Source organism: Argentina silus (assembly GCF_951799395.1).
Source record: "Argentina silus genome assembly, chromosome: 3".
Taxonomy (NCBI): Eukaryota; Metazoa; Chordata; class Actinopteri; order Argentiniformes; family Argentinidae; genus Argentina; species Argentina silus.
The window spans coordinates 10,352,294-10,366,208 of NC_139657.1; the positions used below are offsets into that span (position 1 = coordinate 10,352,294).

A 13,915-nucleotide genomic window follows, 5' to 3' on the forward strand; every position below is an offset into this window, starting at 1 on the left:
CATTCAGAGACTATATAAGGCCATAACATTAGAATCTACTGTATGATACTGATGTACTTAGTGTGGGGCCTCCTTTCGAAAGAATAATATGTATTTGTGGTGAGGAATTACACTGCAGGCAACACCAAAGCCAGATGGAATGAGGAAAAGACACAAGATAGAAAATAAGAAAAGCAGATTGTCACAGGGATAAGAATTCCACTGTACCAGGTGTGTCAGCTAACTTGTGTCTATGTCAACACTTTGATATGATTAGAAATTAGACTTCTAAAAGATCGCACCACATAAGGTTCCTCACAACAGTTTAATAGCCTTAACCATAAGTAGCTTTCTTCCGGTAAGGGTGAAGAAAGAGCTTGACACTAACAACATGACCCTAAATAAACCTTAAGAGAGACCATGTAAGGGCAAAAGCTTGGAGGGGGCGTAAGCCTCCTTTCCCCTCAGTGATGGGATCCACCAAACAATGTTTCGTTCGCAGAATGTTTCTTGTCAGTGAAGGATAACGTTCTAGTAAAAAAACATTCCATTACAGTCTAACCACACACATCATTTTATTTATTGTACCGTAATCATCAGAGGGGTACCAGACAAAAATGTCTCCCATGTCCTGGGAATGGTTCTTGTAAACTAAGGATACAGTATGGCTCTGATCCTGCACAGCACACTGTTCCTCAACCTCCCTCTGTGCTGAGACACTATCTTGTGGTCTCTACATGCACACGCACGCATGCACATACGCACGTACGCACGTACGCACGCACGCACGCACGCACGCACACACACAGACACACAAGCATACACACACATAGCTGAAGTACTAGGGGGATGCTACAGTCATACTACCCCTGAAGATGCACAGATGAGTCACTAAAGTTTCACACTGAGTGTTAATCCCAGAACAGGCGCCAGTTTGACAGCTCAATAAATGTCAGAGGCATAACAGGATACTGTCTTGGTATCTCTATAGCCAGAGGAGGTTTGAGCCAACAACACAGAAAACCTTACTGTATGGAGATACTGTACCGTGCCTTTCCAATGTGGCAATCGGGGAGAATAACCACAAACTGTAGTTCATATCATCTTCTGCGCGTTAAGTGCCAAGTGTGTTTGTGTTTTGCTCAGCACCTGTCTAGGTGTTAGGTGTTCTATTTCCGTTGCAAGTCAATAGCATTAGTCGAACCCTAACCCTGGCTAGTGGTAAGATAATCTTTGGGGTATTAACCTGTCTGTCGTCACACTAACACTATTCCAGGTTATTACAGGTCATTAACCTGAATGATATCTCCATTAGTATATACTGTAGACTAATGCTGCACCATAACACCATGTTCATTTCCTTCACAGTATGTACAACAACAGTATCCCACTTTGTATGGGCCATTTAATGTCATTAAGTATTTTCCATTATCAGTTACTGCAGGGCATGGTTTGTGACTCCATACAGTACATACAATCTGATATCAAGCGACTGTCTGATTCCGTAATGTGGATTTGACCTTCTTGATACTCATGGAAAGTTTTGTTTAAAAAAAAAAAACAGAAAACAAAAAGAAGTACTGTACATTCAGTGGGTGAAGCTGTGAGCTGCAATCATCTTGTCATGTTAATTACTCTCCTTGTGCATTGTATTGGGCGTCAATACAACAAGAGCCGGTCCCTGCCGTGAAATTAAAAGACATGTTCTGGTACTCAGCATGTTATTTGTAATTATTACAATAATACTAGGTTCCAGCCCTTTCCCAATGTTAATGATAGTCTTCTTGTGCCATAAGATCGCATAAATAGATTGGGCATGTTTGCAAACAGAGCACTGATGTGAAACTGGAACCTCGTGGACTTTGCCAGACTGTCAGCTCTGTCAGCACGAGGTCAGTGAGCGAGGGAGACAAAGAAAGAGAGACAGAAAAAGAGAGAGAGAGAGAGAGAGAGAGAGAGAGAGAGAGAGAGGGAGAGGGAGAGAGAAAGAGTGAGAAATAGTGGGGGTACATTTTAACAGCGAGCCATCCTGTCTTGGTTCCTGGGACACAGTGATCTGTTTGTAATACTGTCTCAGATGTTTTCTGAGGCCTGGAGTGAGTGACACACACACAGTGTCCATTGTTGTGCATCTGGGTGTTAGAATGAAGGCAGGGTAGAAGACCGTCAGTCAGACGGCAGGCTCCGACTCAGGCAGGCTCCGACTCAGGCAGGCTCCGACTCAGGCAGGCTACAGTGCTCTGCACTCCCATGCTAGAGTACCCCCAGCTGCCCCATTGAAGAAGAGGAGGAGCATGTACAGGGGTTGGGGGCTGGCTTATTGACTGCAGCTGGTAGCAGCTTCTTCAGCAGGTGGCTTGGCCTAATTACCAGGGTAGAGATGCCAAACAACATGGCTCCAACCTTCCTGAAAGCATTTGGGGAAAAATAACGAAGCTGGTTGGACAAGACCACGTTAGCCACGAATTACAATAAGGCCTAATTGTGCTGCATCCTGAGGAAGAGGGGGAATGGATGGGGTTGGCCCAATGTGAACTTTCCAATGGGGAGGGAGAGGTTGGCTATGATTTTCAGAGCATTCAATGCCCCATCGACGATCTGCAACAAAATCGTTTATGGAGTGGCATTTTGAAGAAATACAGCATAAAATGTGGTGTGGCAAGGTCAGAATAATTTACCTCAAGGCATCATTGAATGAAAAATAGATACAGCTCATGAGATTTTCTATCATGTTTTTTTTTTTCCAGAGACATGATTAGGTCTACATAGCGTAAATAATCCTGTCAAGTTATTTCAAACCTAGTAAACACAGGAACCCTGAATGAGACAGACCAACTGACCGTGGCTACTTAATAAAAGCAGATTGAATCAAACATCTGATCGTTTGTAACAATTACTGCCCATCCTATTGATCCAAGTCCATTTAATTAGGCAATGTTATCCTGAGCTTCACGTCAGCATTGATACTGGGATAAAGTGCTGAACATGCTACAGGGTAATCCTAGGGGCCTGCAGAGCCACTACTTACAGACCACTCAATCAATGGCTGGGGATTTGTGCTAATGCCAGGAGTGAAGAGTATCTGCAGATTCTGGGCAGAATCCTCAAGGTCAACCGTGACCTCATGAAATGAACAGCTATGGTACATCGAAGAACTGCCCGGACCAAAGGCCTGGGTCTCGTGTCCTAACAGAGAGGATGAGCAGTGTCTGGCCCTGTGATTTGTGAGCTGCTTCCTATGCCACTGATCTCTGCTGTGAGGCTCTCAGATCAGCCCACACCCTTTGACAGCTGCTTCCTTCCCAGCAGGCATAGGGCCAGAGAGAGGACAGCAGTGCCAGGGAAAGGACTGAGCATCTCAATCCAATAGTAAAAACCAGCTAGACAAACAGGCATTTCCGTGGCAACGGCTTGCTGATGTTGTTGTGTTTATGATCTGCCTCCTCCCCCTCTTATCCCCCCCCCCCTCCCCCCCATGAACTAAAAAATCCCCTTTTTAATCAGCAGCGACAGGGCCTGACCCAGATTGCCTTGAGAAGGCCGCATGGTGACGGGTTTACTGAGGCCATGGGGATTGGAGATTGGAGATAGGGAAATGATGAGGTTATGACGACCACCCTTTGTCCAACGTATATCCCCTCCACCTTCCCTAAGCACTCAGACAAAGAGCTGCTGGCCACAGCCCGGGCTGGCTCAGAGTGGTGTGGGTGGGATGGCCTGGGAGGGGCCGTCTGGGAATCCAGGGGATGCAGCATGCCAGCAGGTCCAGCAGGCTACTGTATGAACCAGGCATGCCGCTGGCCCTCATCTCCAGTGCTGCAGATGGTAGGCTGGTGGTGATGTGCTGAGAGGAAGGCCAAAGGCTGCAGGCAGCACACGGCTCTGACTGCTCTGATGTTGGGGCCTCTGGGGCTCTTGGCCACGTCTGTTATCCAACACCGACCCACTTCATCCAGAGGTCTGACCTATTTAGAGGCTTCCAAATTCAACCTCTGCATCCCCTCTGTGGTGGTGAGCCCAGCTTGAGGGCACGGGGCTCATCTGGATAGGCCAGCGCCCATGAGCCATGCTCAAGCTCTTAGGTTGCTGGGTGAGTGCACTGCTCAGTCTCAGAGGTCCAAACACCCCAAAAGTGCAGATAAGCTAAAGTGGGCACATGGGCAGCAGCATGACTGGTACTATACTCTTGCCTCTGTCCTCTGCACTGATGAAACAGCAGTGCCAACTCACACACATGAGTCAGCGCTCTGGGTGTGGTGAGGAACACCAGTGGTGGCAGCATGCAGTACTCTCTGGTCTGCCAACTGGAACGCCTCTTTGTGGTTGACTAGATTCACAAAGAGATATAATTTACAAGACCTATGAGGGATAGGATAGTATCTGGCACACATCCTTTTTAAAGGTTCCTTTTGAGGTCTATTATATGTGTATTAGAATGAATGATTCAGAAGTACCCACAGGAAATCTCTCTCTTTAGATTTGTGATTTGGATAGAAATTTTATAAAACAAATAGTTAGCCTACTTAATTTTTTTTTAACATTTGGGGAACATTTTAGGCTCAGATACATCCTGAACAAATTGGTCATTAGATGTTGATAAAGATGTGGTGGAATGTAGCCTATACTATCGTAATATAGGCTAATTGAATAAGGACAAAATTACTTCCCCCAGCTTACGGCATGTTGCTGACGTCCTCCAGCTTACAGCCTGTCCCTCACCTTAAGCTAATGTTTAGACAGATAACTTAAGACATCTCATCTGTGGTAACAAACCCATGCCCTCATTGGTCATCTATTCAGTACAGACCGTCTTCACACTGAGCAGTGTCACAAAAAGAATGAAAGCAGGATCACGCAGCAGGTCCATGTCCCTGTCAATTGCAAACTGCATTGCTGCAGCCAGCCTTGCCTTTCTTATAGAGTGTCAGCAGCAATTCTGTGTCCAGACAGTCAAATAATACACAATGGGATTTCACGACATCTGACATTTAAACCCAGGGCAGCCAGACCAGTCACACAGTTACAGAGCTCTGCCATGGACATCTGTAATGACTCCTGTACAAACGCTGCCCCATTTTGATCATGGTGCTCAACAACAACATCCAATGCCTTAAGAGATGCCAGTAGAGTAAATGAACTGAGGAATAACAGGAAATACACAAATTGCGGGTGCTACTGTCTATGCCTTCATTACTGTAATATGGGGCACAGTCTGGGAGATGCCTACTTAGATGACTCACTATCACGTCTCTGTTTTGCTTCATCAGCAGACAGGATTGATAAATGATATCATTAAGTTAAAGGAACGGCAGCAGATTCAACTCTAATGATGCTCTCCGCCCTAATTTAATGAAGACTCTTAATAATGGCTTTCACTTATCAATCACTATAGGTTACCATCATTTGCTACTTGCCCTGAGTGGGTGCTCCGTTAGATACAATTTCTCTTACATCTAATCATCTTAGCATATCTTGGGTCAGTTCTTAAGTGATTGCTTTCCATGATTTGATTTTCAATGCATATGTAGCTGTAATTGCTTGTTTTTTTTTCCAGACATAATATACTGTTGTTGACGAGATAGTTCAATGTTTCATGCTAGGTACCAGTTACTGTAGCTACCATTTCCAAGGCTAGGTATCAGTTAGCTACCATTTCCAAGGCTAGGTATCAGTTAGCTACCATTTCCAAATAGCCATGGCTAGGTACTGGCCCTCCGCCAGTGCCTCTGAAGTGCACCAGTGCCTCTGAAGCATCCAGTGCCTCTGAAGCATCCAGGGAGTTATGCAGCAGTGTGGGTGATGACAGGTCTCCTGTCACATTGTTACAGAGACACCATCATACAGAATGATGAAGAGAAGCTGCTGCTTGTTGATTATAAATCAATGCTGCTTATTGTCTTGAAATAAAACAAACTGGTGTTGCTAGGCACACTCAGCATGGAGCTTATCGCAGAGATGGAAAAACCCATTTAGAATCTAATCCTTCAAGATGACATTACAAGCGCTGAGTTTAAGTAGCTTATATAAACACGCCCTACTGGAGCCACTGTTTGGAGTCAGAACATTTTAGCAGGAATGTTGACAAGTCTCTCGAGGATCCCTCTGAGGCCACTGCAACAGTCACCAGCATCGAAAAAACACACCCGAATCTGAAGTGACATTTGCAACAGCGATAACGTAAACCTAGGTTGAAAATGATATGAAAATATGTTAACGCTACAGGCTACTGTATCGATTATGATATAAAGAATAAAGAGGAGATGAAGATTCATCTCAAGGTGTGTGTGTGTGTGTGTGTGTGTGTGTGTGTGTGTGTGTGTGTGTGTGTGTGTGTGTGTGTGTGTGTGTGTGAAAGACTGCATGTGTGCGTGTGTATGCCTGCGTGTGTGCGTGTGTGGGTGCCATTGTGTTGGCCAGGGAGAGACTGGGGTACTTCATAGCCTGGAACAGACACAGCATTCTTCAGAGCCAGAGCTCCTGCTCTGCCGGGGGCCTCAGACTGCCTCGGTCAGTACACGAAGCCCCAAATATCAAAGTTCAACACAAGTGCGACGGTTTGACACACCCTCACACATAAACGGAATTGCATTTCAAAATGCTACGTTTCATGCCACCTCTCTGATAGAGCCCTTTGTTTGAATCCTCTCTCATCATGCTTATCTTTGTCCATGAACAGGCCTGAAACATGAATAAAACCTCCTATTCAGTAAAGATCCAAGCCTGTTCCTCCTTTTATAGCCCCTCTCACATCTCTCACATCTTGTGTGCGTTGAGTCTATGAATCTCATGAAGTTAACATAATCTTCAATTACCGGATGCAGAGCACTGATAACACTTGTCCAATCATTCAACAACCATCTGTTACAAATGCTGCATCATAGAAATACAGCCTTTTTTTATTATAGGCCGAATAAAAACACATAACAAAGAACTGATCCTATGAACCTAACATCTCTTAAAGACATATTAATTGACAATGACTAAACAAAATGACTTTTATTCAGTGTCCTCTGATTCCTCAAGTTTACTGCAGACTTCTCAGACTCTACAAAGCCTCAAAAGCTGGGAGAGGTCGATGGGTGGGGCTACTGGTTTGTGTGTCATTGCTAAGCCCCAGTCTGTACATGTATATGCTGTATATCTTTGCAACCCAAGGCTCTGTGGGAAGAGCCAGAATTAGAAGTGGATGGTGAAAGGTCATAGAGCACTGGGAACGGAGATCCTGTTGACTCAAACTCTCCAATCATATTTGTTTCCTTTGGCCCCAAATGAGTGCCTACGTCTAGACGTGGAACAAGATAATCTTGTAAAATCCTGTGTTTATCTAGCTGCAGCCCTGCTTTAAACCTCAAGTGGTGACGGAGGAGATTCTACCTCTTTCTAGACAGGTCATTTAAACAGTTGAAAATAAAACCAATAGGATCAGCGGCAGTGGACATAATGTAACCTGAAACATCTCTTAAAGATATCCAACTGTGTGAAACCCCTCTGTAGCACTGCCGTGCCAAAAACAAACTTGTAAAAAAAGCTATTTTCTCTGCTGTTCAAAGACAAGTAAATGGTGCCTGGTACACAGGGAGGAAGCAGAGGCAGCCCCAGCGCTGCTGCCCAGCCCCAGCCCCGTCTCTCGGTACTGTAGGAGTTGTTTTTCACAGAGCTATGTGGTATGCATGTGCAGTCGGGCCACTCAGACCCACCTCATGGCTGGCTGGTTGGCATTCCAGTCTAACTCTGTAATTATGGTTCCACTCCTACAAGGCTCTCTCTCTCTCTCTCTCTCTCTCTACCCTGTACTCTCTCCATAGCAAAGCAAGTTGAACTTCCACTGATGTCATACCCTCATTACCTGCACAGTTTAGCCTAGTGGCTAATTATAACAATATGCTTTGCTACGGGCAAAAGGCAGCACAATCATCATTACCACCATCCTCAACAACAACAGCAACAATAACAACAACAAAAACATTCTCAACATCAAGAAAAATCAAGAGCAGCAGTCAGTTATGGATTTAATACTATCATAAAGAATAAATTCGCATCAGCTATTGATTATGCTCCCTTACAAATGAACTGTAGAAGAGAAGAATCTTGGTTTGATAGTTGTATGTATTGAATCTATTCAACACTTCACCTCACCCCCTGGGTCCCACTGCACTCTATGGGGACCAAGGTGTTACAGTAATCTGAGCTGCTGATGAATATTCATGCCTTCTGACACATTGATCTTCTACAGTATTAACCTGTGTCAGAGTGAGAACACAGTGATACATCTCAGAAGCAGCAGATTCCTTTAACATTTACAGTTCAAATCTGTCTTCATCTCTCACAAGAATCATATACTGCAGCTTTATATTTCTGCTCTCCATTTCTCCAAGACCCCTCCTCTCTAACTGCTTTCTGACTGCCTCTACAGTATATGACCACCTCTTCCTTCTTTGTCAACCCCTCTCTATCAACCTCTCTCTATCCCACTTAAATACAATGTGCTACCATTAATTACACTGTAGAGCACTGTAAGACTCTTAATGTGGGTTGTCCTTAAGCACTGAGTTGAAATAACATGAAATAATATGAGTAAAATCTGCCATACCGAGCATGAAATGAAATTATGCTGGCAGGACAGACTGACAGGGGACAGAGAAGCTAAAGGGTAATCACTCTGCTGACTGTGTCAGTTTAAAGTCATTAAATACACAGAATCAATTAAGCTACAGTAGTACAAAGCCAGCTATTAACCTTGATATTGTAGGCCTTTGGGATGTATCAGGCCCATATATAAAGCAACACATGTAGTCTCCCCGTATGCAGGGACGGACGTTGGTGTAATTTTTCTTGAGTGAATTCTCTTTCGCGTACACTGTGCTGTATGGCTAAGGTTGACATGGCAACCATTTATTTTGCGCTTGCAATGGGGGGTGTTATCTATTATATGACAAGGAAAATGCATAAATATGAACCAGGAGGCTCTACATTTCCCAAGTACACTTACACTGTTTGAGATATACTGTACTGTGATATCTCCGTCCTCAGCTATTGACTGGTCATTACTGGCCACCAGGCAGTGGAGGACAAAGTGCCAATAAGGAGTCTCACAAGAATGTAAACAAAACTATTTTGCTAAGTTGCAAAATCTTGTCTGGAAACTGCAACAATGTGCGTGTGTCAGTGCACAATGCTGTGTACATTGATGAATAATCATAGAATACATTATCAGGATGTGAAAAGAAATCTTAGAGAGATTTAGACAATCTCTCCCATTCATGCTGCCACAAGCACATGACATGCCTGCAGCATGGGGATTAGGACGATCAGCTGAGCACATGGCTCTCAACTCAATACCACATTGTTCTCCAGTGTTCACCGCTTGTTTTCCTCCAACTCTCCTTGCAGCTTATCTGAGGAGAACAGCACCAAATCTCCCTCTGTGCCTGCCAAACTTTAATCAATGTGAGTCCACTTCCTACTGTACACTGGGAACAAGGCACTGCAGTTGTGCCAGACGTCAAAGCCTTTTCTCTGCTTGTTTGTGGGTCCTGTTGCTTTCAGACAAAGCAGAATGCACTGTGAAAAATGGCTTAGCTTGAGGGGACGAAGTGAACACAAAGAGTGGCAGTTAGACAAATCAGCTTTAGGCAAAAGATCAGACAAACACCAAAGCCATTGTCCTTTATTGTGACCCTCACATCTATGTTACACTGACAAATGTCATGTCCCTTTAATAATGTTGTGCATGGATCAAAAAGTATATTTTAGAACTTGGACCTCATCTTCCATTCAGCCTTCCTTCCATTCTGTTGTGCTACACAGATATCAAACAAGGCCAGCAGCTGATTCACAAAGACACGTCTCCTCTTTTCCATAAAAGGCTGATGTGCGTACATAGACACCAAATTATGGCCAGGTCTTTATCAAACTGGGAAACCTGCCTGCTGTGATAACAATTTGTGGCTGTATCTACTGAGATAACAATGCTGTCATTATCAGTAACAATAAAGGAGAAGGACGACATGCTGCAGGGGACATTTCCCATTATCTCGCAGAGGCGTCCCTTTGTCACCTTGACAACTGAAGACCTTCAAAGCCAGCTGCTATCATACACATGATTTATGTTTCATCATTATTTGTAATTTCACTGTGAATTATCTCTCTGGGTGGGCTTGGTATAGAAGAGATCAGAGACAGCAGCCAGCATCCTTAAGGCTCTGCCAAGGTGTAACAGGTCCTATGGGTCATTCCAAAGCAGAGGATGAGGAATAAGACTCTTTTTCTTTTACATACTCATACTGTATATGAGTAGTTATACTGCTCCCAACCCCCTTAGGAGAATCATAAAAAAAAACATAATTCTTAGACCTTTTGTGGGAATACTAGCCGATATGATATAATGGGGTCAAAACATTGGTGAAATGTTTTCAAACAGGCAAAAAGGCAGAGCAGAGACCCCAGCTGCCTCAGGGGATATTCCCAGGCAATCATCTGCTATTTACAGTTAGCTCTGAAAGTGCTTTGAATGCACCATTAAACCTTGAAAAGCCACATCAGCAGCGTGCCTGTGATAGAGCACAAGTGAAAAAATGTTGCCCCTTTTTCATCCCTTCTTCACTTGCCAGTGACTCCAGCGCAAACGTAATGGAGATGTAAAAGCCCTCATGGATCTGCTCACCTGGCAGTCACACGGGGCAGGCCTGTTCTTGTGGACAAAAGGAGACTGAATACAGCACAGGGAATACATTCATACTGTATTGACTCAGAGGCTATGTACTGTACACACTGCACCTGCAGGCTATGAACAGCAGACAAACATAACCACTGATCATGTACCAATTTCTCGCCTTAGGGTTACCTTGTGATGGAATAAATTAACTCTACTTCACTTAAATAGTTATTCTTGTGCTTCAGTGAGATCCTGTATTTCCAATGAACCTTGAGATCCCATTCTCTCAGAAACATTTACCAAATGTCTATGACCTACTTTTTTTTTTTTAGTTCCTTAATTCCTCCTCTAAAAGAACAGCTGCAAGGTTGTGCAGGAGTAAACATTTGGTAAATCCCGCCCATGTGGTGTATTGACGTATCCACCTGACTCACCTATATACAAAGAGGAATCTTTCCTCTTCACATGATCATCGATGTAGGACACGCCCAAAGGCTGAACTGGGGTGGCGCCGATCCCGAGTAGCATCTGGGCTCCAATCAGCAGCAGGTACATCATGTTGGTGTTGGCCTTGTTTGAACACACTTCACCAACGTCCCGCCTGTCACCAGTCCTGGAGGTGTTGGAGCAGACGTTCCGGCCATTCTCTGTCCTCCATGTGTCCCCGACCTTATACTCATATTGGTTGGTTAGAAACTCTGGCAGTGCTGAGAGAAGCGCTCCTAGCGCCATGACGATACCCCCACAGCCAATCAACCTCGGCCGATGGGCTTTGGCACCAAAGTAGCTGACGAATAGGATGAAAGCCAGGTTGCCAATCTCGAAGCTGCTGGCGATCACTCCCACGTCGGCACTTTGGAGGTTGAATCGCCGCTCCAGGGTGGTCAGGACACTCACCTGAGAAAGAGGATACATGTTAATCATAACATTTAAACATAACTTTGACTGAATAACTCCATAAATTAAACAATATTATCATAATAAGATGAAATATTAGCAGAAATAGTGCAAGACTTAATGGCTAATTGCTTTCATATTAGCTGAGAAAATGTAAGTTAGGGGGAAATAAACAGCTTCCAAATAGAGATTAAGTATAAAGAGGTTATGAATAATGGATGCATGCTGTATGTCAAGTTGCGATTGAAAACAAAAGACAATTAAGACAAAGAGGGAGCTTTTGGGTTTAGAAAAACAGGCATAAGGACCACATTCTGAATTAAGGTAAGTGTAATATTATTTGATTATTACAGAATGACTTTCTATCGACCAAATTAAATGCAATTCATTCCAATTAATTCGAAAATATTTTCAAAACATTAAACTCTGCATATTGTAATCAGAATGATTAATGTGCACTGGGTTTCCTAACTTTAGGCATATGCAAATTTAAAAGAGGATATTGTGCGCAGAGTGGCATTTTGAATCTAGTCACACACACAGACCGCAAAGTGGGTATTGAACAGATGAGATGAATATAGCATGGCAATGAAAGGACCATGTTATTGAGGTTATGCCCTTTTAAATAATCCTATCCCCTTGGAATATACTGACTCCCAGGCCCCTTTCAGATGTTCCTCATTGTGGTTTGAGTAAAATCCCCTCTCTGCCAAGATTCATTCCTCTGCAAGATCCATTCCTCTGTTTTTGATTAGCTGGGCACTGCAACACTAACTCTCAGGGTATTATTGTAAGTGGCTTCTCCCCCAACACTCTTGTGCAGGCTTTAATGAAAGTGACAGATAACAGCAGAACACTGTCTCTAGATTGAACCTGGGGCACAAGGGGATTTTTTTCTCCAGCTCTTTGCCAGTTGTTAGTGAAAATACATGGAAGTTTCCTCATAGTTAGTGATAAGGAACACCTACTAGCAAGGAAGATTTACAACCAACCATCCACCCACACACTCTGTTGGAGTTAATCTTATCAATACACTGCAGGCATCAATGATGTCGTATGGAGAATTCAACACAACCCTCTCAAACAGATAGACTTTGCCTGGATTACAGACAAATGTTCCTAAAGATAAGAGGAGAAAAAAACACATAGGCTTATAACAGTGACTCGTTCTCAAAGGTTTAAAGGAGTTGAACCATCAGATAGATTTAATTTAGCTTATTTTCAGTCTACCTCTATTTTTATGTGTAGAATTGTCTAGAGGGATTTCACTGGTATGAAATGTCCAGGAAATGTAAAATGTAAATAGAACCAACTGTTTAGCCATATCCCACCTGTCACATTTTCATAACAATTATCAAACTATTTTCAGATGTGTCCCAAAATGTCCTTGAAAGGGCATAGTTATTTTCCATTCCCACAGTGATGCCTAATAGGCTAAGTTAAGCTCTTTGGTTCACATGGACAAAACATTTAAAAAGTAGCTGTGGAGGTTGTGACATGAATGACTTATGATGAATTATGGTCATGGTTGTAATAAGACTTTAAAATACTTAGCAAAGATGATACTATTGCAACATACAGTACACATACTGTATACAGTAGGTAACCATAACAGTAGAATGGAATGTGTGTGTGCGCGTGTGTGTGTGTGTGTGTTCAGAATGGGCTTGCAACCTCGTTGGAGCTGCCAGGGACTCTGTGTAATGTGGCTTCCCAACAGTGCTGGAACCGTGAAGAGTTGGGCTGGAAACATCACCATCTGCTCCTGTCCTCAGACCTCATGCCAAGCCAAAGCAACCTGTTGATGGCACAGCTGGAGCTCTCAACACACACCAGCACAGACTAACCTCCACCTCACCCACCACAGCAGAGAGAAGGCAGCCGGTCATAGACCATGTCACCCCATGCTCAAGTCACACTAACAGCAGTGTGACTGACAGCTGAGTTGAGAACAGTGCAGAGAATTTAGCTAGAAACCCTCCCTAAGTTCCACATGTTTGTGTACATCCACATATTTCTGGTACTGGCATTCCGAGACGCTCAATAATTGCACACATATCTATTAGTTAGGTCTATATGTTATGTAAACTGTACATTCCAGAGTGATGAGCAGCTAGCTACAGTAAGTTCAGTTTGTTTAAGATAGAGCTGGCGTCTTGACGCTTGCACTAAACAGAGACAGTCAGGAATGTATGTTTTATTTATTGCATGGTTATACAGCAAACTTGTCTGGCAGTATTTTCATGGACAACGTGTCACCTTTTCAAAACGAGAGGCGCCAAACCACACACAGGCATCTCTTTTTTAAACAACGGGATGAGGCTTGTGTAAGCACAGCAACTTCCAGGTTGAGACATAAATACAGACTTATGCAAAACAAAACTC

At 43.6% G+C, this 13,915-nt stretch overlaps 1 protein-coding gene across 1 annotated transcript in view; it reads right to left on the bottom strand.

Moving 5' to 3' along the window:
• The window catches only part of slco3a1a (solute carrier organic anion transporter family member 3A1a), a 34,333-nt gene that overhangs the window by 16,703 nt on the left and 3,715 nt on the right, over positions 1-13,915 (bottom strand). The window contains exon 2 of the mRNA XM_083666931.1: positions 11,068-11,530. Coding sequence (XP_083523057.1) covers positions 11,068-11,530 — 463 coding nt within the window. The remainder of the gene's footprint in view (positions 1-11,067; positions 11,531-13,915) is intronic.